Source organism: Orcinus orca, chromosome 5, assembly GCF_937001465.1.
Source record: "Orcinus orca chromosome 5, mOrcOrc1.1, whole genome shotgun sequence".
In the NCBI taxonomy this organism is placed as follows: Eukaryota; Metazoa; Chordata; class Mammalia; order Artiodactyla; family Delphinidae; genus Orcinus; species Orcinus orca.
In genome coordinates, this window is record NC_064563.1 from 30,358,739 (window position 1) to 30,384,841 (window position 26,103).

General features: G+C 37.0%; 1 protein-coding gene across 8 annotated transcripts in view; it reads left to right on the plus strand.

Annotated features, from left to right (window-relative positions):
- Nucleotides 1-22,755, plus strand: part of PIK3CB (phosphatidylinositol-4,5-bisphosphate 3-kinase catalytic subunit beta) — a 190,824-nt gene extending 168,069 nt beyond the window's left edge. For all 8 annotated transcript variants that reach the window (XM_004278966.4, XM_049710091.1, XM_049710090.1 and 5 more), the window contains 6 exons: nucleotides 1,407-1,485; nucleotides 13,775-13,942; nucleotides 15,376-15,499; nucleotides 19,261-19,406; nucleotides 20,745-20,877; nucleotides 21,247-22,755. In XM_004278966.4, coding sequence (XP_004279014.1) covers nucleotides 1,407-1,485; nucleotides 13,775-13,942; nucleotides 15,376-15,499; nucleotides 19,261-19,406; nucleotides 20,745-20,877; nucleotides 21,247-21,384 — 788 coding nt within the window. In that variant the 3' untranslated portion in view covers nucleotides 21,385-22,755. The remainder of the gene's footprint in view (nucleotides 1-1,406; nucleotides 1,486-13,774; nucleotides 13,943-15,375; nucleotides 15,500-19,260; nucleotides 19,407-20,744; nucleotides 20,878-21,246) is intronic.
- The last annotated feature ends 3,348 nt before the right edge of the window (nucleotides 22,756-26,103 follow it).

Sequence of the window (26,103 nt, forward strand, 5' to 3'; positions counted from 1 at the left end):
TTTCCTACAAAATACAAAGCTGTTTACTCCTTTGGTAAAAAGCTTCTGAAATGCAAGAGAATATTTTCAATAATATATTCATACATCCTGTTTCATAGTTTTGTGTTTTAATTAAAATATCTTACCCATACTTCATAAAGGAAATGCCTGTGAAGTAATCACACCAACCAGAAGGCAGTCATGACTGCTACCACTTGTTAGTTTTGTGATTTCAGGCAAATCACATAAAATTCATTGAGCTTCAGGATCTTCTTGTCCATGAGGATTATAGCATCTCTGTGTTGGGTTTATTAAATGGAATTAAGTGAGATAACATAAGTATATGTGTTTAGCAACTCTTTTTTTTTTGAATATAGTTGCTTTATAGTGCTAGTTTCTGGTATACAGAAAAGTGAATCAGTTATACGTATACACATATCCATTCTTTTTTAGATTCTTTCCCAGTTAGGTCACCACACATCACTGACTAGAGTTCCCTGTGGTATACAGTAGGTTCTCATTAGTTTCTGTTTTATACATAGTAGTGTATATATGTCAATCCCAGTCTCCCAATTCATCCCACCCCACCTTCCCCGCTTTGTAACCATAAGTTTGTTCTCTACATCTGTGACTCTATTTCTGCTTTGCAAATAAGTTCATGTGTACCATTTTTCTAGATTCCACATATAGGCAATATTATACGATGTTTGTTTTTCTCTTTCTGACTTCATTCTGTACAATAATCTCTAGGTCCATCCACATCTCTGCAAATGGCACTATTTCGTCCCTTTTTATGACTGAGTAATATTCCATGGTATATATTACCACATTTTCTTTATCCATTCCTCTGCTTACAACTGTTTTTAAAAGAAGTTTTAGTATTTCCTAGACATTTAACCCCACTCGATAGTATAAATGTCATTATGTGGAAGTCTGTACTTTCACCTCTTACCTAAAAATTACCCTTGGACATGATAATAAATAAAATTAACTATTACAGTTTTGTGAACCCATCATACAGTTACTTATGTGATTCTTAAGAATTTCTTCTGCATCCCAAAAGACAAACAAGAAGAAGAAAAGTTAGCAATGTGGATTGTATGGATGCTGTAACACAGCATTACTGTATTATAGCAGTATTACAGCACCCGTACAAGTAGTATAATAGCTTGCACATGGTAAACAACTAAAAATATTTTTAAACTTAATTTCAGAAGTAGTTACTGGAGCATGCTAACCAACAAACCTAGTATTTAACATATTGAATATGGTCAGCATTAAAATTCTGGAAAAAAATTAACAGAGCAGTTATTTGTCAATGTTTCTTCCCAGCCAGTTAATTCTGGTTGAATTAGCTAATCTTGAATAAATGTTATTAAGCATAAAGTGGAAAGCACTTATAACATAGCAGGGTTCTTTCCCCTTAGATTTACGGCAGGATATGTTGACACTCCAAATGCTGCGCTTGATGGATTTACTCTGGAAAGAAGCTGGTCTGGATCTTAGGTGAGATTTCTAGTGAATTTATTTTTATCTCATGTTGTAGTCCTTCTACAATAGAATTTAAAAATTATAAAAACCTGATTTTTTGATTTCTTCCTGCTATTATTATTGGTCGTTCATAATTATATTTATATAACGCTTTATAGTTTACAGTGTGCTCTCAAATACATTATCTTATTGAAACCTCATCAAGTGTAAAACTATCCATGTGACAGCAAGAGTCATATCCCAATCTGTGGTTTTGAAGGTGGTCTCAGGAAGGATGACTGGTGGTCATGGGAGTGATAAGACAGAGAAGGGCCTGCCTCTCTTCTTACTTAACTTAGTAACATTGATTCTTCTAACCTTCCTGAAAGGGAAGTGTTTAGGTGGGCTTTCAGGGTTTTTTCCTGGCCACCATTGTTAGGGGTAGACAATGAGTAGAACAGGTTTATGGAGACAAAGAAAGAGGAAACATAACGGATTTTAAAGTTTAATTATTATAAAATCTTTCAAGATAAAGAGCAGATGAAGATAATTGCAAACAAGACCACATAAAAATATAAGATTTGAATGTCAACAAACAAAAGTCAAGCCTCTGGGCATTATATTCATAATGAACAGGACAGGGGGATAATAATTCTAAATATTTAAAGAGTTCATAGAAATAAACATATGGGGAGAAGATATGAAAAGGCCATTCAAGTTATAAAATAAAAAAACTAATAATTATGCGAAGACTGTCAGTTCTAATGTAGAAGTATGAATTAAAAGAACAATTATATAGCATTGATTTCCTTGCAAAAATTCTGTTAAGTGAAATGTAGTCTGGAACACGGTTGAAGTAACAAAAACACAAATATTGTCATATACCATTTTGAATGAATATAAACCTCTCTGAATCAAGTTTATTTATTCCCTATATCCAATATTTCCAGAATTTAATTTAAAATTAGAAATGTGAACAGTGACTTATGCACAGAGATATTCATCCTTGACTTATTTACAGTAAAAAAAACCATTGGGACACTCTTTTGAACATTTGCTCAATAGAACAACAGTTTAAAAGATGATTAACTTTCACATATGACCAAACATCTCAGGTATTTAAAAGTATTGTTTATGGAGAATTGCTAACAATTTAGAGAAAGTACTATCTTCAAATGTCAAATGAGATAAGTGAGATGCAAAAAAATATTTTTATAGAATGATTTCAACCAGTTAAAAATCCCTGAAAAATGACACACTAAAATGTTGACAGAAACTAAAATGTATAGTAGACATTACTTCTGGGTGGTAGGATTAAAGGTGATACAATCTCTCCTCCCTGTCCCCCCTTTTGGTATACCTGTTTAGCTAGTTTTCTATGGTGTACTCCTTTTTTAATCAAGGGGGAAAAAACATTAAGCATATTTCATGATACAATACAGGGCCATACAATTAAAAAATTTTTTTCTATGCTAGTTATTAATGAATAACTTCATCTTTTACCTAATTCTTTTTTTAATTGTGGAATATTTCAAACATGAAATGTAGATGATAATTGACAACATTTTTTGTGTTCTTAAACCCAGACTTGAGTATACATTTAGCTATTAAATGACAGATGTTAACATGTTTCCATATTTACTTCTTTAAAAAAGGAATTAAATATTCAGATAAAATCAATGCATTCTTATCCTCTTCTACTTTCTCACAACTCAGGATTTACCATTATTCTAAACTGTAATATGTATGTTTTTGTGCTTTAATTATATATTATGTATCCATTGAATGCTTTGAACTTCCAGTAAATACTGTCGTATCACATGTAACTTTTTGAAGTTTACTTTTTTTATTACATTTTTTGAGATATATCAAGATTAATATGTGAAGTTCTAATTTGTTGTTGTCACTTCTCTATTAATGTTTTGAATAAATACAAAAATTTATCCATTCCCCTATTAGAAGCTATTTGTGTTCATTTGTTTTTGTTTTTTATTTATTTTTTAAACCTAAAGTTTACACACTTCTTTTACGTTTGGAAGAGTTCTTCAGTTTATATAGCCAGAAGTGGAATTGCCAGGTCATAAGGCATGCATATTTTCAACCTTACCACCATTGCCCAACTGGCTTCCAGAATGGTTGTACCAGTGTTACGTTACTACCCAGAAATATCTCCTTGCCAATCAGACTTGTTAATTTTTTGCAAATCTAATGGATACAACACAGTATCTCATAGAATTTTAATTTGCATTTGTTTGGTTGAGTAATTTTTCAATGTTTATAAGTATTGTGTTTTCTCTCTGCTATAAGTTACCTAGGTTGCTTCAAGGTTTATGCTTTTTGTTTTATTATTTTTAAAAAATCCTTCCCTGTACAGTTATCTTAAAGATGCTGTCTTATATTTTATTTTCCAAATTTTAAACTTGATATGCTTTCTTCTCTTCTGTCTCTGCAAAAGTTTGGTCCTGGTATTGATTTTTTGGAATCTAGGTTTTTTTGACTACTGATTTTCCTTAATGGTTATTGGACTCTTTGGGTTGTTTTCCCTCTTGAGTCACTTTGAGGCTAAGAATTGTCCAGTTCATCATTGTTTTTGAATTTATTACCATACTTTTTTTTATAACATCCTCTTGTAATTTAAAAACCTCTGCTATGTTTAACTTTTTTCTCCTTTTGCATTTGTAAAATTATTTTGTATGCAATATTTTTTCCTTATTAGCTGTACTAGAGGTTTCCATCTTAGTATTTTAAAACAGTGGCCTTCTAGTTTTATGTTTTCATTTTCTGTTTTATCATTGATTACATCTTTATAGTTTCCTTCCTTTTACTTGTGTTAATTCTGTTGTTCTGATTTTTTGAGATGAACACATAGAACATTAATTTCCACTTTTTTCATATATACAAATTAAAACCATGTTTCCTCTAACTACTGCCTTAGCTGCATCCCATAAGTTTAAAAATATACTTATTTATGCATTTTCATAATATACTATATGGAATTCAGTTCTAAATGTTTTATTTCCATTTGTATTTTTCAACTCCTGAACTAGTTTAAATTATTTTGACTCCCAAATTGCACTGGACTTTTTTTGTTGTTGTTCCTGTTGTTATTGTACCTGACTATTGTCAGATTATGTGGTCTGTATAAGATCAGGGTCATATTTCTTAAGATTATTTATGCCTTACCACATGTCTAGTTTTTCTGTCACATTTGTGATTGAAAAGGTTCCAGATGCTGTAATTATTAACCATAAGATTGTAAATTGGTCCATTAGATCAAATTTGTTAATTATGCCCAAGTCTTTATTCTCATCAAACTTTTACCTGTTTGTCACTTCAGAGATATGTTAAAACCAACCATTATAAGTGGCATTTGTCAATTTCTGCTTGCAATTTTGTTAATTTTCTAATTGTGGTTTTAATTTGTATTTTCCTAATGACAAATAATGTTGGCCAGCTTTTCATGTGCTTGTCATTTGTATATCTTCTTTGGAGAAATATCTATTCAAGTTCTTTGCTCATTTTTGAATTGGATTATTTGTCTTTTGAGTTGTGAGTTCTTTATATATTTTGAATTCTAGACTTCTAGTAAATAAATTACTGGCAAATACTTTCTCCCATTCTGTGGGTTGTCCACTTTCTTGATAGTGTCCTTTGATATACAAAATTTTTTACTTTGATGAAGTCCAATTTATCTATTTTTTTCTTTAGCTGTATGTGTTTTTGGTGTCAGGTCTAAGAAACCATTGTCTAATCCAGTGTCATGAAGATTTATGCCTATCCTTTCTTCTGAAAATTTTAGTTTAGCCCTTATCTAGGAGGTCATTAATCCATTTTTAGTTAATTTTTATATGGCATGTGGTAGGAGTCCAATTTCATTTTTTTTGTATTGGTATCCAGTTGTCTCAGCACCATTGTTTAAAAGACTGTTCTTTCTTCATTGAATTATCTTGGCACTTGTGTCAAACATGGATTGACTGTAAATGTGAGGGTTTTTTCCTGGAGTCTAAATTCTGTTTCATTGACCTACATGTCTGTCTCTGTGCACAGTCTTGATTACTTTGTAGTAAGTTTTGAAATTGAGAATTGTCTGCCTACATTCTCTTATAGGAGTTCTATGATTTCAGGTCTTACATTTAGGTCTTTAATCCATTTTAAGTTTGTTTTCATATATGGTGTGAGAAAATGTTCTGTTTTCATTCTTTTATATGTAGCCGTCCAGTTTTCCCAGCACCACTTATTGAAGCAACCATCTTTTCTCCATTATATATTCTTGCTTCCTTTGTCGTAGGCTCATTGACCATACATGCATGGGTTTACTTCTGAGCTCTCTATTCTGCACCATTGATCTATGTGTCTTTTTTTGTGCCAGTACCATGTTGTTTTGATTACTGTAGCATTGTAGTAGTCTGAAGTCTAGGAGTGTGATACCTCCAGCTTTGTTCTTTTCTTCCTTAAGATTGCTTTTGCTATTTGGGGTCTTCCGTGGTTCCATATAAATTTTAGGATTATTTGTTCTAGTTCTGTGAAAAATGTCATGGTATTTGGTTCATTTAAATGATATCTATTTATAGTCTCTAGTAATTCATCATTCTTGTACTTCTCTTTTGTTCTTTAGACATGGTTCCTTTTACTTCTTTGAACATACTTAAAATAGGGGTTTTACATTTCACAACCCTGCAAATCAGATTCTCTCCCTTGTTCAGGATTTTTTGTTGTTGCTGTTTGTTGTTTGTTTTGTGACTTCTCATTTAATTAGTAAGGCTTTTGTTCTTGTCATGTGTTGTCACTGATTTCTCTGCCTGGTTAGTTTATTGGTCAGCTAATGATTGACCACAGATTTCCCTAAATGCCTGGAATTCTTAAGTCTTTCAGTCTTTACTGAGGGGTTCTGTGTGCATGTTGGGGCATTCCGTCAGGAGTCAGCCAGGTAGTTCAGAGCTGTGCCTTAGCCTTAACTTGTGTAAGCCTCAGAGTTATCAAGAGGTGAGAGCTAGGGCCTTCTAGCTTCTTTCCTGTCCATTTGCACAGCCCCAGGAATGCATACAACCATCGCCATGCACATGGCTTCTAGATTCCTATGGGAATGTTGTAGTCTTTCAGTGTCCCCTGTGAACATCTCATTCCACAGTTTATTCTTTAAGTTTTTTAGTTAGCTTATTGTTTACCCCAACTACTATTTATCCCTAAGACAGCTGCAGTGTTAAATGATTCAGATTATTTTTGAGAAACACCTCCAGCTAAAAGGCAGTTCACAGTAGGCAAGGTCTGAGTCAGGTCAAAGAAACAGTGTGAGTGGGATCTTCCTGGAAACTACTAGAGAGTTCAAAGAATGACAGTTATGTAGAAATGAGGCTTTGAAGGAGCTCCAACCCCATTTTTGCCCCCTCTAGTGGCTACCAGATTGCTGTAGTCACAATGATTATGTGCCATTTGTTGCCAAGTCTACTGCAGAACTGGGAAGTAGGTAAGATTGGAATAAGTAACAGTAAAACTCAACTGAGATTCAGCCATTTTCTTCAAGAAACACTCCCCAGATTGTTGCAACCCATTTTTGTATTTCCATATTACTGAAATAGTTGATCCTTGACAATTTTTTGCCAATCTTTTTGTTGTTTTTATGGAAGAGTGGATTTTCAAATGTCCTTAACCCCCTGTTTTTGCTGACATTACCTGGTTATACAGCTGCTTTCCAAAGAAACCTTGAAGATGTTATTCCATGGTATTCTGACATCTGTTTTTTTTTTTTTTTTTTTTTTTTTGAGGTACGCAGGCCTCTCACTGTTGTGGCCTCTCCGATTGTGGAGCACAGGCTCCGGAGGCGCAGGCTCAGCGGCCAAGGCTCACGGGCCTAGCCGCTCCGCGGCATGTGGGATCTTCCCGGCCCGGGGCACGAACCCGTGTCCCCTGCATCAGCAGGCGGACTCTCAACCACTGCGCCACCAGGGAAGCCGTCTGTTGTTATTTTTAAAAGCCTGCTGTCAGTCTAAACTGACACTGCAGAAAAAAATTTCTCTTTGCCTTTCATTTCTGCAGTTTTATTGTAATTTGTCTGTGTATGGATTTCTTTTTATTTATTTTTACTTCCTCATTCTTATTGTATCTTTTCAATCAAAGAAAATCACCTCTTTTAGTTTCTACAGAATGTATCCATATTCTTCAACACTGCAGTTCTCTCACTCTCACAGTCTTCTCCTGCAACTTTAATAGATGTATATTGGTTTTCCTTGTTCTGCCTTGCATTTCTCTTAACCTCTTTCTTATTTCTCTCCTTCTTTATGCAGCATTTTTTGTAGTTTCTTTTATTCTGTCTTCCATTTTACTAATTATCTCTTCAGTATTGTCTCATCTCTTGTGTATCAGTGTAGTATGTTTATTTCAATGACTGTTTTTATTTAGGAATTGTATTTGATTTTGTTTTGTATACCTGTTCTTTTTTTAATACTGTACTCTCCTTATGCTTTCTATTCCTCTTCATGTCTTTCATCATTTTAGCATCTCTTTCATATTGTTCTATCTCTTAGGGTGTCACCTTTTCATTTATCTGCTTAATCTTATTCATTTCCTTGTGTAGTTAATAATATTTGGTCTTGAATTCGTTATTTGTGAGTTTTGTGTTTTCTGTAAGGGTCCTTTGCTCCCTAGGGTGTGAAAGTTTGCCCCCCAAAATGAATTTTGGTCTAGTTTGTGCTTTTGCCCAAGCTCTTTATGCACGATCAATCAGTTTTTATGTTAATTCTTTGCCTTCAGGCTCTCATACTTCATAAGTATTTATATTATATTTGAATCTCATAAGAATATGGGAAGGCTTGGGTGTTTTTGCACTTTCATGAACACCCCCCCCCCCCGCCATTTTTATTGCCCACCCAGGGCCCAGGTTAGATGGCAGACTTTCATGGTATATCGTCTCATCAATGAGCAGACCTTTTCTAGTTCCCTTTATACATTTGACAGCCCTTTTAGAGCCCCAGCTCCTGCCATGTCCAGATCCTGCCTCTCAGACTCAAGACCATGTCTCTTTTCTCATGGGCATTAAAATGTTAACCAAGTCAGTAACTTCCTGAGCCATTACTATGAATAATCTATATTTCTGAGATATAGAAGTCTCCTTTTTTTCTTTATTAATCATAACTTTTAAAAAACTTTTTTACTTTATCTGTTATTTTTTAATATGTTTTAGTATCTACAGCAACTTTGTCCACAAGTTTGCTGGAAACAGTTACTCTTGTGATTGACTTTATCCCTGCAAGATTATAAGTATTTCTTGATTTCATTTTGAGTTTAATTTATTTAAAAACTTAAAACAGTTGATATTTATTGACTGAAACAGGTTTTGTATTAGGTTCTTCACATGTGTAATGACATGTAATTTACAACTTTTTGAAGTTGTGTTATTCCTTTTTAGCAGATGAGAAATTTAACCTTAAGGGACTTTAAACAGTTTGTCAAAGTTTACAAAAATAATAAGTGGTGGAGCTAGATTCAAATTGGGGTCTGTCAGACACTAAACTTGATTTCAGTTCTGTTATTTTGGTAGTGTAAGTGAGAAAAATTGTGGTAAGACCTATCTAGTAACTATTTGTTTATCAAAGTATTCTGGTGCCCCAAATATGTAATTGTCCGTTGATTTTTTTTAAGAGGTTTTTAGTCTTTAGATTTTTTTTCCAGCATACACTTTTCTAGTGCTATTGAGGTAGAAAGAACAATTTGCTGTGGGTTTTGTTCCTTGAATGGGACTTGTAGGAATACCGAATACAGAAGTATTGGAATACAGAAGTGAGATTTGGTTCATATATAAAGGACCTTTGAGTACCATAAATGACAAAGAGCTTTGCTTTTAAATTAGCAGTAATTTCTAATACGGCTGTGTAAAAATAGAATAGGTAGTTTTGAATAGGTAGCAAAACTTTTGGTCAGTCACTTACTCATAAGAAATACTATGTAGATAAGAGGAGAATGGTTGATTTTAAGAAACTCTCCCTGGGGAACACAAACCCAGAGGGTTCTGGCCTACCTTTTTTCTTTTGGTTTTAGTGGCACACAGCCACAACCCGTTTGTTTAGATATTGTCTATGGCTGCTTTTATGCTATAACTGCAAAATTGAGTTAGTTACCTTATAGTCTATAGCACCTAAAATTAAAATATTTACTATCTGGTTCAGTCCAGTAAACGTTTATTGACCCTTCTTATAAAGTAAACCGCAGTGAAAATGATTTTACTTCATTTGTCCGTAAAAAATGGGGAAAACTTTTCAAGCATAGGCTCGCAACTTGTTGGTTCTTTCCAAGGTCAGCACATAAGCTACATAGTGGTCTCCTTTGCTACGAGCAGATTCTGGCCATATGATGTCTTGTTAATTATGAAAGGCTGAGCTAAAGACTTTGTCTTCAGTTCAGTCAGACTAATTGAAAGCCTCAACTAAGTTCTTTTCTCTTAGTTTTTTGTTTTACCCATTCTATTTAACTGTAAAGCACATTTAGCATCAAATAAAGTTCATTGTGACCTCAGGCAAAGGGAGGCAGCCACATGTGGGAGTGCTAGAAATAAACCTGGTATCTGTCTGAGGGGAAGCAATATGTGTCTAACAAGAAAAAGGAACTTGTCTGTTCAGTGAGATCTTTGCTGACTTTTTGTACTCTGACCCCATGTTTAAAAAAATATGCAGGACTTCAATTCTTTTGAGTTCATTTTCAAACCAATAGCTTTTTTTTCCCACCAAACATTTTTTACTGTTTCTATAAATATACATGCCCCAGTGTTCCTGTTGTACGTGTTTTTCTTTTGGCCAGCTGTTTAGGTTAAACCTGTTCATGTAGCACACACTCTTTTAGGTTCAATGTCAAATCTTCAGATACCTTCTACAAATTACTATTTTGATCAGAATATTTTAGCACCTGCAAAAGTGCCATGTTAGCATGAATGAAAGTGCATATTTCTGATTTTCATTTTTCTCTGATGTCTCAAAATATTCTTTTGGTATCTTCCATGCCAAATTAGAACATTTGTAAGCCATCAATATGTTAGAACACCCTGACCTTTGGTCAACAAATAGGTAATTAGACTTTTCTGTCAAGTCTGATAGGTTGCATGTAAATCTACCTGGATTTTTGGTAGATTTGACAGTCCCATCTCGTGCCTCCCCCCCCACCCCCACCATACAGATGACATTGAATTTTGGAGAGTTGTCTTCACTGTGACTTTATATTTGAGTTGCACTAATGGGGTTTACTTCCCTTTTAAGAGAGCTACACAGCAGTTCTAATGACACTGGTTTCAGTAGGTAGAAGGATGAAGGAAGAAGATGGAAGCAATGCAAGCCTTAGGTAAAAGAATTATACTTGCCTCCTTTTGAAGCAATGGGCTAAGGTACCACTGAGACTTGGAGTCAAGGCCAGAGAAAACTTTCTACATACTCATTCAGAGTAGGGTGATGGGGCTGCCATCCCCACTGCTGTAGAATTTATCTCATTTTACAATTCTTGCTTTAATGGAAAGATAACAAATTGCTCCTTGGGTCAGAGAGTCTGAGAAAGGAAGACAAACATTACTAAGCGTTGTCATGGCCTTTATAAGAAGTTGAGTGCAAAGGGTGCCTCCGTAAGGTGGTCAGGGCTCCAAGAGTTTGTCCCCAGCTTGACTTCTGTCAAACTGTCTCTATGACAAGGATGTTTTTTCCTTCCCATTGTGAGCATTCCATCCTCAAGACACTAAATGCTTTCATCATTGTCTGCTTTTGAAGAGGAAATTGTTGGACTTTTGCCCAGTTTGACTGCAAGTTGGGTAGGAGGAGATGTAGGAAAGTGAGCCAAAGTGCACTTTAACCAGACAGTGTTTACTTCACATGTGTTGTGTCATGATAAGGATAGGGGTATTGCTAAAAACTTTCATGCTCCATAGCTACCTTTTCTAGTGAAGCATAAACTTTAAAAAAAGAGAAATAAATTAATAATGCATATGTAAAGCAGGCTATTGGTATATCAGGCTGTCAGCATGAAGTTTCACAATTTTGCTTCCAACCGTATTTTGCTAGAACTAGGGAAGTGCTTAAAGAGGCATAAAATTGAATTGTTGGTTGGAAGGAAATTTAGGAACTATTAAATGAAACTCTCCTCTTTTATCTGATTATTACACACACTACCACACTCATTCCCCCAACACACACACACGCACACACACACACTCACACACTCACACTCACACATTTTTTCTCTTTGGTAAAGTCCTTATGTGGCAGATAGAGGTCTGCATGGTCTTTCCAACACTGACACTTTCTTCCCCTCACCTGCTCCCCCTGTACTTCCCTCTGTCCCTCATGTCCTTCCTCCTCCCAGAAATCTTTCTTGACTGTTGACACGTTCTACTGGCACTTCTCATTTATCCATTGATCACATGCACATTGTGCATTTGTGGTTTGTCTGATCAGTGAGAGCAGGGACTGCATTTTTGGCTCATTTCTGTGTCACCAGCAGCTAACACAATGCTTGGCACATAGCTGCACTCATATATGTATAGAACCCGTGAATTGCATCCATTGCATTTTCTGTAGTCACCTGACTTTTATTTGAACTTTGTGAGGTATTTTATTCCATTTTGTATTTGCTCTAGTGATAATACCATTTTTAGAAAACTGAAGAAAATGTTGACAACCAAAATGAGAAAAGGATAATATTAATATATGAAGAACTCATATAAATCTCTAAGGAAAATGTTTAAAACTCTAATAAATAGACCAAGTATGTGATTAGCTAATTCACAAAAGAAATTCTACATAAAATGGCTAAAAGAGACCTGAGAAAATGCTTATTTGCACTAGGGATCATATAAATGCAAAGCAAAGCAAAATCCTACCTATAGATTTAGCAAAAATTATTTGGCACAAGAAGCAGCCTGAGAGACCTCTTACACAGTGACTCTGTAGACTGTGTTAGGTTAAAAAGATAGTTTTAGAGCCACTCAGACCTAGTTTTAAGTCTTAGATCTTCCACTTGGTTAAATGTATGACTTTTTTGCAAATTAATTTTATGTCTTGTTTATAAAATTGGGAATTTACCTATTTATAGGGATTTTGTTATTGTTTGTTTAATTCATTCAGAAATACTTATTGAGTGCCTGCTTTGTGCCCAAACACATTCTCAGGTACTGAGGATACACAGTGAACAAATTATCCCTGGCTGATGGAATTTACATCCTAATGGTAGAGACAGACAATAAACAAACACATAAATAAAATGTACAGGATGTTGGATAGTGTTGAGGGCTATAGAGGAAAATAAAGGAGGGAAGAGATGGCAGTTAGTATGTCACTGTGTTGCTATTTTAAATAGGATGATTCAGGAATCCCTTACTGAGACGGTGACATTTCAGCAAAGATTTCAAAGTGGTAAGGGAGTAAACCATGTAGATGTCTTGGGGAAGAATGTTCCAAGTAGAGAAAATAACACAGATAAAGGAATGAGGGAATATTGTACCTGATATGTTTGGGGAATAGCAATGGAGCCAGTATAGTAAGAACAAGTGATCAAGTGGAAGATACTATGAGAGGTGAAGGGGGACGAGATTGAAGGCCTTGTGAGCTACAACAAGCGGGTTGGCTTTCACTTAGGTGGGAAGTCATGGCTGAAATTTCAATCAGGGGAATGACATAATATGAGTATATTTTAAATGGATTATGTTGCTGTTGCATTTAGAACAGACTATGCTGTGGAAGCAGGTAGACTAATTAGGAAACTTGAATTTTGAATAGGGGTTGATGGTGACCTGGACTAGGGTGGTAGCTTAAGGAAGGGTGGAGACAGAGAACTACTTAGACTCTGTACGTTTTCAGGGTACGTAAATATTAGGCATGAGAGGAAAAGTGAAAGATTACAAGGTCTTGGGCTTGAACAACTGGAAGGATGGAGTTGTTGTTAACCAAGGTAACGTGTAGAGTGCTTAGCCTGCTGTTTGGCATCTACTAGATGCTACATAAAGGGTGGTTCCCTTCCCCAAAATTTAGGGTAAAAATGAAAGACTTTTCCTTTATCTGATGTGCTTGTGTCCACCTACACAAACAAATAGAATATTTCACCAGAATAATTAGATAACAAATTATACATTTAGCTAGCACATTGGAGTTTAGTAAATTACTCCATCTGTTCACTAAGGTATTTACACTCTAATAGAAAAAGTGGAACTAATATTTTTCTATATGACTGATACAGTAATGGCAAGGTTATCAATAGTAATAAAACTTTTTTAAAAATCAAAGAAAAAACATACTCTGTCAGTGTTTCATTTTATGGATAGCATACACATGTGACTCCTTTTGCCCCTTTTTTTTCTTTTCAGGATGCTGCCTTATGGCTGTTTAGCAACAGGAGACCACTCTGGCCTCATTGAAGTTGTGAGCACCTCTGAAACAATTGCTGACATTCAGCTGAACAGTAGCAATGTGGCTGCAGCAGCAGCCTTCAACAAAGATGCCCTTCTGAACTGGCTTAAAGAATACAATTCTGGGTTAGTGTTCTGGGTTAGTGTATTTTGTTTATCATTCTTCTGAACAAACTGCCAAACAAATAACTGTTCTCACAGTTAGAATCATCAGTGTCCTAGAGGAAATATTAGTGTTATTTATTGCTTCATTTCAGGTTAGATCAAAATGACAAATAGGCCTTCCTAAAATCTCAGAAGATTAGCATTGAATTCTGCTTCATCTAGATCAAATTTCAGAGCTGGGCAGTAGTTTAAAAATCTAAGAATTTAAGTGTTTAACAAATAACATATAACTTTTTAAGTGCATGAACTTCCATAATTATGTGAATGTATGAACCTAAGTAAATTTTCAATAGATTTTTAAAATAGAAGTAAATGAGTTTGTAGGCTGATCTTTCCAAACTAAAAAATACAGTGCTAGGAATTGTGTTACTTACAATTATTGTGTTGGAAAAGCCCTAATACATAGGAAATTAAGGAATTTCACAGTGAGGGGAAAACACTGCAAGTATTTTTGGCTGAAGATTTTGAAGTCGGACTTAAATGTTATCATTGGCAAAATCCAAGAACTTGGACTTCCCTGGTGGTGCAGTTGTTAAGAATCTGCCTGCCAATGCAGGGGACTTGGGTTTGAGCCCTGGTCTGGGAAGATCCCACATGCTGTGAAGCAACTAAGCCCGTGTGCCACAACTACTGAGCTCGCATACTGCAACTACTGAAGCCCGTGTGCTGCAACTACTGAAGCCCACGCTTCTAGAGCCTGTGCTCCACAATTAGAGAAGCCACCGCAATGAGAAACCCGTGCACCGCAACGAAGAGTAGCCCCTGCTCGCCGCAACTAGAGAGAGCCTGCATGCAGCAGTGAAGACCGAATGCTGCCAAAAGTAAATAAATAAATAAATAAATAAATAAATAAATAAATAAATAAATAAATAAAATCCAAGAACTTGTATGTGAGAATTAATTTTCAAATTTTGATTTTAGGGCCTTGTCCCTAAAGGGTCTATATTAGTTACTTCTGATGTAAATCAGTGACTTTAATGGTTGGCACTGTAATACTTAACTCTTAAATATGGAATTCTAGTCTTCAGTCAAAACTACAAAAATGTTCCAAAGCCCAGCATCATTCAGCCAAGCTGATGGTCTCCTCTCATTACTATGCATATGAACCTACCCCCGTCCCCCACAGAAATGTGAGCCCCAGGACACAGCAGTTTGAATAGTTGATGTCCAGTTACCTGATGTCTTTGAGCAAGCCTGCTGACTCCTCCCTGCCCTGCTCCTCTGATCATCATCCTCACTCTTGGCTGATCCAGCATCTTCTCCTTATATGGTTTTGGCAGCTCTGTGTTGCAGTTGTTCTCACATTAAAAAGGAAACAGAAGTGTGGATTGGCTCCGTCCCACACATTTGGAGGCTGAAAACCTTCCTTGCTCCTATTTTTTTCTCTTATTCAGGGATGACCTGGACCGAGCCATTGAGGAGTTTACCCTGTCCTGTGCCGGCTACTGTGTAGCTTCTTATGTCCTTGGGATTGGTGACAGACATAGTGATAACATCATGGTCAAAAAAACTGGCCAGGTAAGCAACTTCCCAGAGTGCCAAGGGCCTCAGTGATGCTGTTACTTATGTGCAGCACAATCTCTTGTGAAACTCAGCTTCTTTATGAGTCTCAGTCATGCCTTTGTCTTTCCTTTTATTTCCCACCCCTTGTTTCATATGCCATCTGCTTCATATATTGGTTTGTTTGCTTGAAGTTAGGTGATAAGCATTTATTTAAATGTTTAAAAAATTATTTAGGTTATTTACAAGTGACCTATTCCTTCAATATAAGAAATTGTATTTGGGACGCATATGTGCCTAAGAGCAGAAGGAGCAGATAATGTGCAGGATGTATTAACTTTAAAGAGGATAAGTGTTAAAAAAAAGAAAAAGTTGAGACAAACCCCACTTGAGGCATTTTTTCTTTTAGAATATCAAATATAATCATCTGTGGGAGTAAGGCGATACGGAGTATGACTAATATCATTTTGGGGTAGCTAGGGAGCTAGACCAGGTTATATAATATAAAGAAGCTCTTAGTTTTGAAGTGAAAATTTTCTTATTCTTCAGAGTGACTTTTGTTTGTAAATTCTTTAATATTAAGCAAAGACAGATGAAATAATTTGAGACTTTTTCAGTTTAGCCACCCTTAGAATTCCCTGACACTAGGGGCATTCCAGAGTAAAGACTCTGAGTCACTCTGTGAACTCTGGCCCTAGGTGGGACTCAGAGTTTTACACCTCCTTGGAGATCTGGGTAGTTCTGGCTTGAGCTTTTGAGAGTTGAACCTTGTGTTCACACTTAAAAGGATTCCCTCCGACTTCTGGTTAATCAAGCTGAAACACAGGTTTTTCTCCATTCTTTCTTGATGCCCTTCTAATATATTGAGGAATAAGAAATATGTAAATCCAAGAAGTCAAAGATAATAGGAAAAGAGGCCAACAGTGGGTGAAAGACATCAACAGATTTGGGGATGAGCAAAAGCAAACTGGAAAAATAGCAGTGACTCGGCATAACTGAGAAAATGGCTACTTGTGGAAGGGTGTGTCAGTCTGAGGAAAGCTCTGGAATCAGGGGCACTAGGTGCTGCTGAAGGTGGGGAAAGGGGAAGAGGCTGAAAACAGGATTGATTGGCAGTTTACATATGGAGCAATTAGGTGCTTATATCTCCTTCCCAACTCCAAGAAGGGCTAGAGGATTTATTCTCTGAAGAAACCAATTCTTCTGACTCAAGGACAAACAGCTTCTATGGAAGCTAAGGGTAAGATGCCATATTAAAAATAGGGATGGAGTGAAAGTTGGCATGATAAATGGTATGATCCCAGCCATTTCTGCTTGCTTTGCTCCAAGAACAGTAGCAACCAGGTGTATATTCCCACTCTAGCAATAGACTACATGGTTCTTCTCAAGAGAAACTGATCAGTTCCAGTGAAAAGGCTTACAGATGCTGACTTTTGAGGTCTCTCCCCAGATACTCTGCAAGGAAGCCCACTGATCAACAATTCTGCCATGTCCCTAGATTTTTCATTCATCTTTTTAGTGACTCATTCTTAAATATGAATGGTCAGCCAAAGATTATCAGACATTTGTTGAAAGCCTCCACCATGAAAGAGACCAAATCAAGCAAAATGGGGGGAGGGGGAAAGAAGAACTCTGGGAAAACAGTACCTGCAGTAAACAGAGGATGATTTAAGAAGTAAAAACAGGAAAGATATTGCATCTATGAAGTAGTAAGATTCTATTTTAAAAAATTAGAAAATGGAATTCCTAGAAATTAAAAAGAGGAACAAATAAAATAGAAGTATAAACTAAAGATCAACTAACATTTCTTGAACTCTTTAACTTATGGAAAGTACAGTTCTTTAAGTTCTTTATATACGTTAACTCCTTCAATCCTTATGATAACCGTACAGAGTAAGTGGTAGTGTTATCCCCATTTACAGGTGAGAAGATTGACACAACAGAGAGTGGACATACCAGCATTAAATCCTGGCAGTTTGGCCCAGATTCTGTTTTTTAGGCACCAGGCAATGTATTGCCCTTTAATATCCCGAAGAGGACCAAGATATCTGATAAGTAGAAGAAAGAGGATCCAGAAATGATAGAGGATCAGTCCAGGGAGGTTCACCATCTAGCCTAATAAAAGTTACAGAAAGAAGTAGCACATAAGAGGAAGGGAAGGAACTTACCCAAAAATAATACAAAAACATTTCCCAAAGCTGATGTTTGTGACTATCCAGTCAAAAGGGCACGAAAGTTCCCTTACAGTAGATGAAAAAACCCTTACTAAGGCCATTCACCGTGACATTTCAGTGCATCAGGCATAAAGTGATGGTCTTAAAACCTTCCCAGAGATACAGCAAGCCACTTACCAGGGTTCAGGAGTCAGAAAGACTTGACTTCTAAAATAGCAGCGTTGGAAACTGTATAAGACAGTGGGAATTAGCCTTCATGATTTTGAGTGAAAATGATTTCTAACCTAGAATTCTATACCAGACTTTCAGTATGAATGTAGAACAAAGACATTTTCAAACATACGGTTTCAAAAGCTGTATCTCTTCTGCATCTTTTTTCAGGAGGATGCCAGAATAAGGGCATCCATGAAAATAAGGTTCTCAACTGGGGTGCTTTTGCCCTTGGGAGACATTTGTCAATGCCTGAAGACAATTTTGGTTGTCAGGATGCGGGAGGGGGTATTCTACAGGCATCTGTGGGTAGAGGCTAGGGGTGCTGCCAAACATCTTATAGTGTATGTAAGATAGAACCTCACAACAAAGAATTTTAGGGCCTAAATGTCAGTAATGCCAAAAGTGAGAAAGCCTGGTCTACAGCAAACATAGTGTATGTAAGATAGAACCTCACAACAAAGAATTATAGGGCCTAAATGTCAGTAATGCCAAAAGTGAGAAATCCTGGTCTACACCAAAAGAGAAATGATGTGGAACCCAGGAAACAGGGACTGCAAATGGGAGGAGAGTGAAGGTTGAGCACGGGGTGATGGTTCTTTGGCAGGCTTAGAGAACAGCCAGCCCAGACAGGAGCTAACAGATTACCTGACCATGTGGAAAACCGTTGTGAAATGATTTTTAGATTTTTAAGATTTTGTGAAGAATTAATGACCAGATCATAGAACACTAAGACAAAAAATAGTTTTGTCAAGAAAAAAGATGAGCAAGAAAAGGAAGTGTAATCATAGTATACTGTTACCACATGGCTTATGTACTTCGAACAGTAAACACTGGATATTGATTTAACCAGAAATTATGATATAATGTGTTGCATTATGAGGCATGACATCAGCACAGGAGTACTAAATCTTTACCTTCCATAATAATCCAAAATTAGGAGGTAAAAAATAATTACAAACATACTATTTAGAAAAATGGAGGCATATATCAGGAAAAACACGTGGATGGGTGGGGAGAAGTTACCTCTAAGTAGTAGTGCTTAAGGTGGTGAGGGAACTGGTGGGGCAAGGATGTACTCTCTGTTTTATTTCTGTGTGTAAAACTATTTGATTTTTTAAAATCAAACATGTTTATTATTTGGATGTATTTTTCTTTTTAAAGATTCATCTTCCCCACTGTGTATATGCAGTTTAATATTAGGGTTATTATTGAATATAAAAGACCTTCGAATGTCAGAGCACTCTTTTCCCAAATGATCCAGGAGGCCGTGTAGTGTCTCTAATACTACTCCATTTGATGTAGTGCATGGGCATCTAGGACTGCTGAGGCCTTGCATTTTTATTTGGAACCCACTAGAAAAAAAGGGGAAATTAAATCCCATTTGTTTTCCAGCTCTTCCACATTGACTTTGGACATATTCTTGGAAATTTCAAGTCTAAATTTGGCATTAAAAGGGAGAGAGTGCCTTTTATTCTTACCTATGATTTCATTCATGTGATTCAACAAGGAAAAACAGGAAACACGGAAAAGTTTGGCCGGTGAGTATTGTCCTCGTGTCAGTGTAAACACATCTAATGTTTTCTCAGCTGACCGGCTAGACTAGCATTTAGCTGAGAGGTATATTTAGATTGAGGAGATAGTCAGTCTGCTAACAGGAGGCTTTGGGGGAACTTGCCTGTCAGATCCTGTTCTGGTTCAAAGAAGAGAAAAAAAATGCTAGAGGGCTTCCCTGGTGGCGCAGTGGTTGAGAGTCGGCCTGCCGAAGCAGGGGACACGGGTTCGTGGCCCGGTTCGGGAAGATCCCACATGCCGCGGAGCGGCTGGTCCCGTGAGCCATGGCCAACGAGCCTGCGCATCCGGAGCCTGTGCTCCGCAACGGGAGAGGCCACAACAGTGAGAGGCCTGTGTACCGCAAAAAAAAAAAAAAAAAAAAAAAGCTAGAAATTTGAAATAATTTATTGTTTTATTCCAATAGTGTACCACCTTTTACCTGTGTTAGAAAATTCTCTGAAACTGTTAAGACATTTGATAGTGAGATGCTGAGAGGGACTGGCATTTTGCTGTCATTCTATGTGAAATGCAGTAAGAGAGTCAGGGTTCAGGGAAAGACTTTGTAATCTCTGATCTATTCCTTGCTGTTTGTAGGTTTCCAAGCACATTACTTGTCATCTTGTCTTTACTTCTTCATTTTAAATGGGGACAAAAATAATTATATTTCAGGGATATTTTGATAATGAGAGATATGTTGCATGATGTGATCAACTCATCCATATGCTTACCAAATGATTGCTAGTATCATTTCCAGTTCCGCATGGGTTTCTGCAGAGTATAACTCTGGATCCAGTTTCCTCTTTGGCAAAATTAGGGAGATAGGATTGGGTGGTCATCTTGAATGACCAGCTTGAAGAGGAGAGAGAGGGAAGGCAAGATGATAGAAAGGTACAATGCAAATTCATTGACACTGGTTTGGGGGACATTAAAGAAATTAAGTCTCTGGAGTCAGACCACAAATCTAGAATCTAGAATTATGGTTAGAAATCCTTATGGATTATAATCACCACTTTTTTATGATTAATTTTTGTGACACATAGAATTAAAAAGCCTAGATTAAGTGTTAAATTGCCTTTTATCATATAATTTCTATTTAATTTTGTTTTTGAAAAAGATATGTGTGGTTTTAGAGAGCTTGATTTATTTTATGTAAATTTTAGTCCTGGGACAATTTTCAAAAGGGTAAAACTCAGAAACGAACCTTTAGTTCAGTAGAAATTTTCCAGCTCTTATGGAAAGTCTAGCTATATCTCTCATTTTCCTTTATGAAATTTGCTATTTCCGTTCTAACATCATACTCTTGTGATTTGCTGCATCAACTAAAGGTTCCGCCAGTGTTGTGAGGATGCATATCTGATTTTACGACGGCATGGGAATCTCTTCATCACTCTCTTTGCACTGATGTTGACTGCAGGGCTTCCTGAGCTCACATCAGTCAAGGATATACAGTATCTTAAGGTATAAACCTCTTTTCTTTGTAAATTGGACTTTGTGAGCATAGAGCTCAGCCATACCTACCTATTTCATTCAGATGTTCAAAGGGAATGGAACAAAGTCATTTCCTGTGAGACAGTTTTACCCAGGAGTGGTAGTGACAAGCAGCTCAGTAGTTGTCTTGCAGTAATCATAAATTCATTTCATCTTCAAAAAGCCTCTGGCAGAGGTCATATTATCACCATACCTTGGTGTTCATTCTCTCTCCCATAAATGGTATTTGAATAAGGACATGGGGGATGCTGTGTGGCCAAGTCAGCCTCCTGCAGACTTTGAGATTCACACCTCACTACAGAGAATATATAAAATCAGATTTTTTCCCTTCATTTTCAGGACTCTCTTGCCTTAGGGAAGAGTGAAGAAGAAGCACTCAAGCAATTTAAGCAAAAATTTGATGAGGCACTCAGGGAAAGCTGGACTACTAAAGTGAACTGGATGGCCCACACAGTTCGGAAAGACTACAGATCTTAACGATCAGCCTTTGCTCCTAATGTATTTGTTGGTTTCGTTTAGTTTTCATTTTGCACTTGCACTAAATTGAACGTGACCCTGCCAGAGATGTTATAAAGGGAATGAAATCCTGGAACCCAGAGTTAAATTAAAAACAATGGCATCCCACAGAAACCTAATCTGAACAATCCCTGATAACCACCCTCTGCTTTTGAATGCTTCCAAGATTCATCATGCAAACTGTCAACATTATGGATAATCATTTCCTGCTGACTTTGCACGCCAAGGAATGCTACTAGAGATTGTTTTTTGTCTTTCTGTTTTTTTTTTTTTTTTTTTTAAGTATTTGGTACTTTTCTGGAAAGGTGTAAATACTTCTTTTTCATATTGTGACCAAGTGTTATCACTCAGCCAACTTATCCACACCTGGGGACTAGTAGCTGTTCTTACTTTCCAAATGAGGCTTAAAAGAAAGCTTTCTTTCTTCCCTTTTTAAATGTGGAAACTACAAATTATAATATAATTTGAAATTATGATTTTTCAAAAATCTTTTAAACCTGTGGAAACATTAATTCTTTTGTTGATACTTATCTACTGTGATAGCATCATCCCAGCCAGACTTGATGAAAATCTACTTGGTGAGGCAAATATAATTTATGCTGCATATATATTTATAAAATTTCTAGTGGGAGTTCTATATAAAAAGGATGTTATTTTGATTTTCTTCAGCCTGTGTTTTAAAGTTTTACAAAAGCAGAGCTTTTTCCTAAGTTACTTTTTAGTTAACTATGTGATCCAGTTCTTCCAGCTGCTTCTATAATGAGGCACATATTAATACAGTTTTTACATGGTATCTATGAAAGAGTTCACTTCATAGAGCATAATACTTGAGCAAATGTATCCAAGACAGAAAGCAAATGAAAAGGAAACTATTTATGGAATAAACTCCAGGCCTAAAATTCAGTATTTTAGTAAAATGCCAGCTGTTCTTACTGTATTTATTAAAACTTGTAATAATGTGATTTTTCAAGGATATTAGTTCAAATTGAAATGTTTCATGCCACATGGAATTCTTTAATTTATTTGTTGAGGTACCATATATTTAGGGTGCTAGATGGCAGAAAATGTTAATATGTGCAATAGGAACTACTGGTTTGAATGTGTAAATGGATGCTCTTCCTGAGCACTGGCAACATCCAGCAAAACTACTGCTTATTCTCCAAAGACTATTGGGAGCTCTCAATCCTCAACGACATGGGAAAGAGAACCGAGTATTTGCCCTGCGACTGAGTTTTCTATAGGAATTTTATTAAAGATTGTTTAATTTTGTTGTCTTCCTTAATGTTCTCAGTCAAATAAATGGGTGAGCTGGTTTTGGCTGCTCTTGGGATGTGTGGGCCTCTTCTTTATGGGCAGCACAGGACCTTGGCACTGGGACTCTTTAAGAAATGGTCAAGTCAATAGACAAACCAACCTCAGGGTAAGCTAAGGCTCATGGTCTCTTCCATGACTTCTCTCGTTGTTTCCCAACCCCATCAAGCAGTATGGGAGGCCTTTTGGACTTTGGTTGGGAGCCTGAGGCAAGAGGGTGTCTTCACTGAGTTTCCATGCCTTTGGGAGGTATCCTGAGGTCTGGAAGAACGTCCCTTCAGTTACTTGGTACCCAAGGCTAGACTAGCCACTTTGTAGCTCTCTTCCATTGGGCAGGTGCTCAGAGCACAGTTTCTTGGAAATAACTCAGCTGATGGTGGGGATTGAACTCTGAACTGACCATTCCCAGGGCTGCTCTAGACTTGGTGAGAGTTGCAGAAATAGGACTGTAGGAGGACAGGTTTGTTCAGGGATCTTTGTCTGATAGCAGTCCACCATTACATGTACCAGGTTACGGATCAGGGGTTTGAAGAGTGGTGAGCATTGCCAGGCAGAAGTGGGCACCATTGTTTCCAGAGGGGTCTCCTCAGCCCATAGGTTCCTTGGTAAATATATGCTAAATTGGTGAATGTGAATGTCTTTAAGAGTAAGAAAGGGAAACGAACCTCCCCAGACAGTGCTGGACCTGAGGCCAGCATGGCTCTTAACCACCTCTGCCGTAGACCCCCCATAGATAGCATGATAGCCCTCAGTAGCTGCTGAGCACTCCTACCAGGTGCTCCCTACACACTTGCTGACTTGCATGTCCCTGATTCTCAGGGGCTCCGCCTGAGCCAGACAGTTGGAGGTGGAAGGCAGAGGATAGCCAACCAACAGAGCAGATTAGGGGTCTGGGCTGTAGGAATAGTTCCTTGCGTGGGGGCTGGTTACCCAATGCCTTGGCTCCCTGTCTTTTGGTTATTTCCCAAAACAAGATTTTGGAAGCTCTATACATTTCCATACTTGAGGACAGCATCTGTGTCTACCCTGGACTGGGAAGACAAAGGATGACTTTGTTGAACAAGTAATTCCTGAGTATTCTTCTCATGTCTATATTCAAGACCCTGGGCTGCAGAAGCTAGTATTTGCAATCCAGCTCTGCCTCTCTGACCTTGGAGTAAGGTATTTACTTTCTTTCTCAGGATCTGAGCTTCCTATTTGTAAAGTGGGATTGGTAATAACTGCCCTACTCACTTCTGTGGGAGAGGCTAGTTTAAGACTGTGATTGGAACGTGTGCTGAGTCCCAACTCAGAGGCAATCTCATTTCTTTCCCTGCTTCCCGCTCCTGAAGGGAGGAATCTCAGGGAAGGGAAACCCCTTCCAGAGCTCTATGCTTGTCTCCTGTCTTCCAGTGCATTTTCAGTTCTGCCTTGTGCAGCCCATATCCCTGACTGTCAGCACCAGATCTTAGCCAGGCAGCCTGTAATGCAGGATTCACTTGTCTGCAGAAGGTGAAAGATTGGTCCATGAAGTGGAAAGCAGAGAGGTACCATGCCATGTGACCCTTACTATAGGGGGCAAGCAGCTCTTAGGAGGGAGGAAGCAGGGGCTGTGGTTTCCTGGAGAAGTGGGCCTCTGAGCTGAGTCTTCAAGGACAGATAGGAGCTAGGTGAACAGGTAATGGGAAGAGCATATTAGGCAGGAAGGTACAGCATATATAAAGCATGATTCATGGGCATTAACAGGATCAGCAAGTGCTTATTTCTACTGCCTCTTGCCCTTCGTCCACATCAGAATGCTGCATCTCTTCCCAGGTAGGATTTAAACACCAGTCATGACATCCTGGAGCCTCTTCCTCTTTCAGTAGCAGTAGCAGTTTTGTCCCCTTTTCCAATGACGGAAAAACTGTCTGACAACACTTTCTGGGTTATTCCTACATGAAAATGTATAACTAATAGATTTTTGGAGCTCTTAATACCTTTCTACTTTTAGCAAAGCCCAGTTTTAACACTTAGAGGTCTGGCCTTTTAGATCTTCACCTTCTTCTCTTCTACCTTTTTTTATTGTGGAAAAAGGCACATACAGAAAAGTGCATAAAACAATAACATAAATAATATTAGCCTATTATAGAGCAAACATCCAGGTAACCACCACACAGGTCAAGAAAGAACATTGACAACACCTCAGAACCCTACAAATTCCCCTTCCTGGTGAAGACTCCCTCTCTGCCAAGGTAATCACCACCTCTTCTTTTATGGCAATCATCAGGATTCTTCCCCTCAACATCATGTTTTTAAGATTCAGCCATTTAGTTGCATGTATCTCCAGTTCATTATTTATCATCACCGTACAGTATTCCATGTTATGGATACCCTATAATTTACATATCCTTTCTACTGTTGGGACACATACACATACAGGTTGATTCTAGTTTGAGGCTATTACAAATGATGCTGCTGTGATAATTATAATTTATCTCCTGTTTCACATATGTACATATTTCTTTGGATGTCTATACTTAAGATTAAAATTGATGGGTCATAGAATTATGTAATCTTTTTTTTAACCAAGTAATGCTAAAATGAGTAGTTGTACCAATTTATTTTTTCCTGGTACTTAATTCTTGTTGCTCCACGCTCTCGCCAACACCTGGTTAACCAACATTTAAAAAATTTTAGCTGTTCTGGTGTTTATAGTGAGCTAATTTGCATTTCCCTGATTGATTAGTAATGACATTGAATTGCTTTTTCATGTTTGTTTTTGGCCATTTGGATTTTCTGCTTTGTGAAATGCCTTCTTAAGTCCTTTATCCATTTATTAATTTGGTTACCTGTCATTTTGGTTTTTTGTTTTAAGGAAGGATTTTTTAATTTTGCTTTTTCGTTTTTGTTATGTGAAATTCTGTATATATTTTGTCTACAAGCCTTATCTTCTAATAACACAAGATCTTAATTTTAATGTCAAACTTATTATTATTTTCCTTTGTGGTTAATATCCCTTATGTGGTATTTAAGAAATCTTTCCCTATTCCAAGGTCATGAAGATATTCTCCTGGAATACCTCATGAAAGCTTCATTTTTTTCCTAATCCATTTAGATCTGTAGTCTACCTGGAATTGCTTTTTATATATAGTATGAAGTGTTTTTTCCTAGTATCTTTTATTTGGAAAGATAATCATTCTTTCTCCACTGTTCTATATCCCCCTTGGTCATAAACCATCTGTCCATATATGCATGAGTCTGCTTCTGGACTCCAGAAGATATCCAGTAGATTTCATCTCCCTATTTTATTTTACTTAATTATTAAACTCATGCATAGTACGTATTGTGTGCTAGGCATGCATCTAAACTATATATATTTAACCCTTTTAACAATGTTGTGTGATAGGT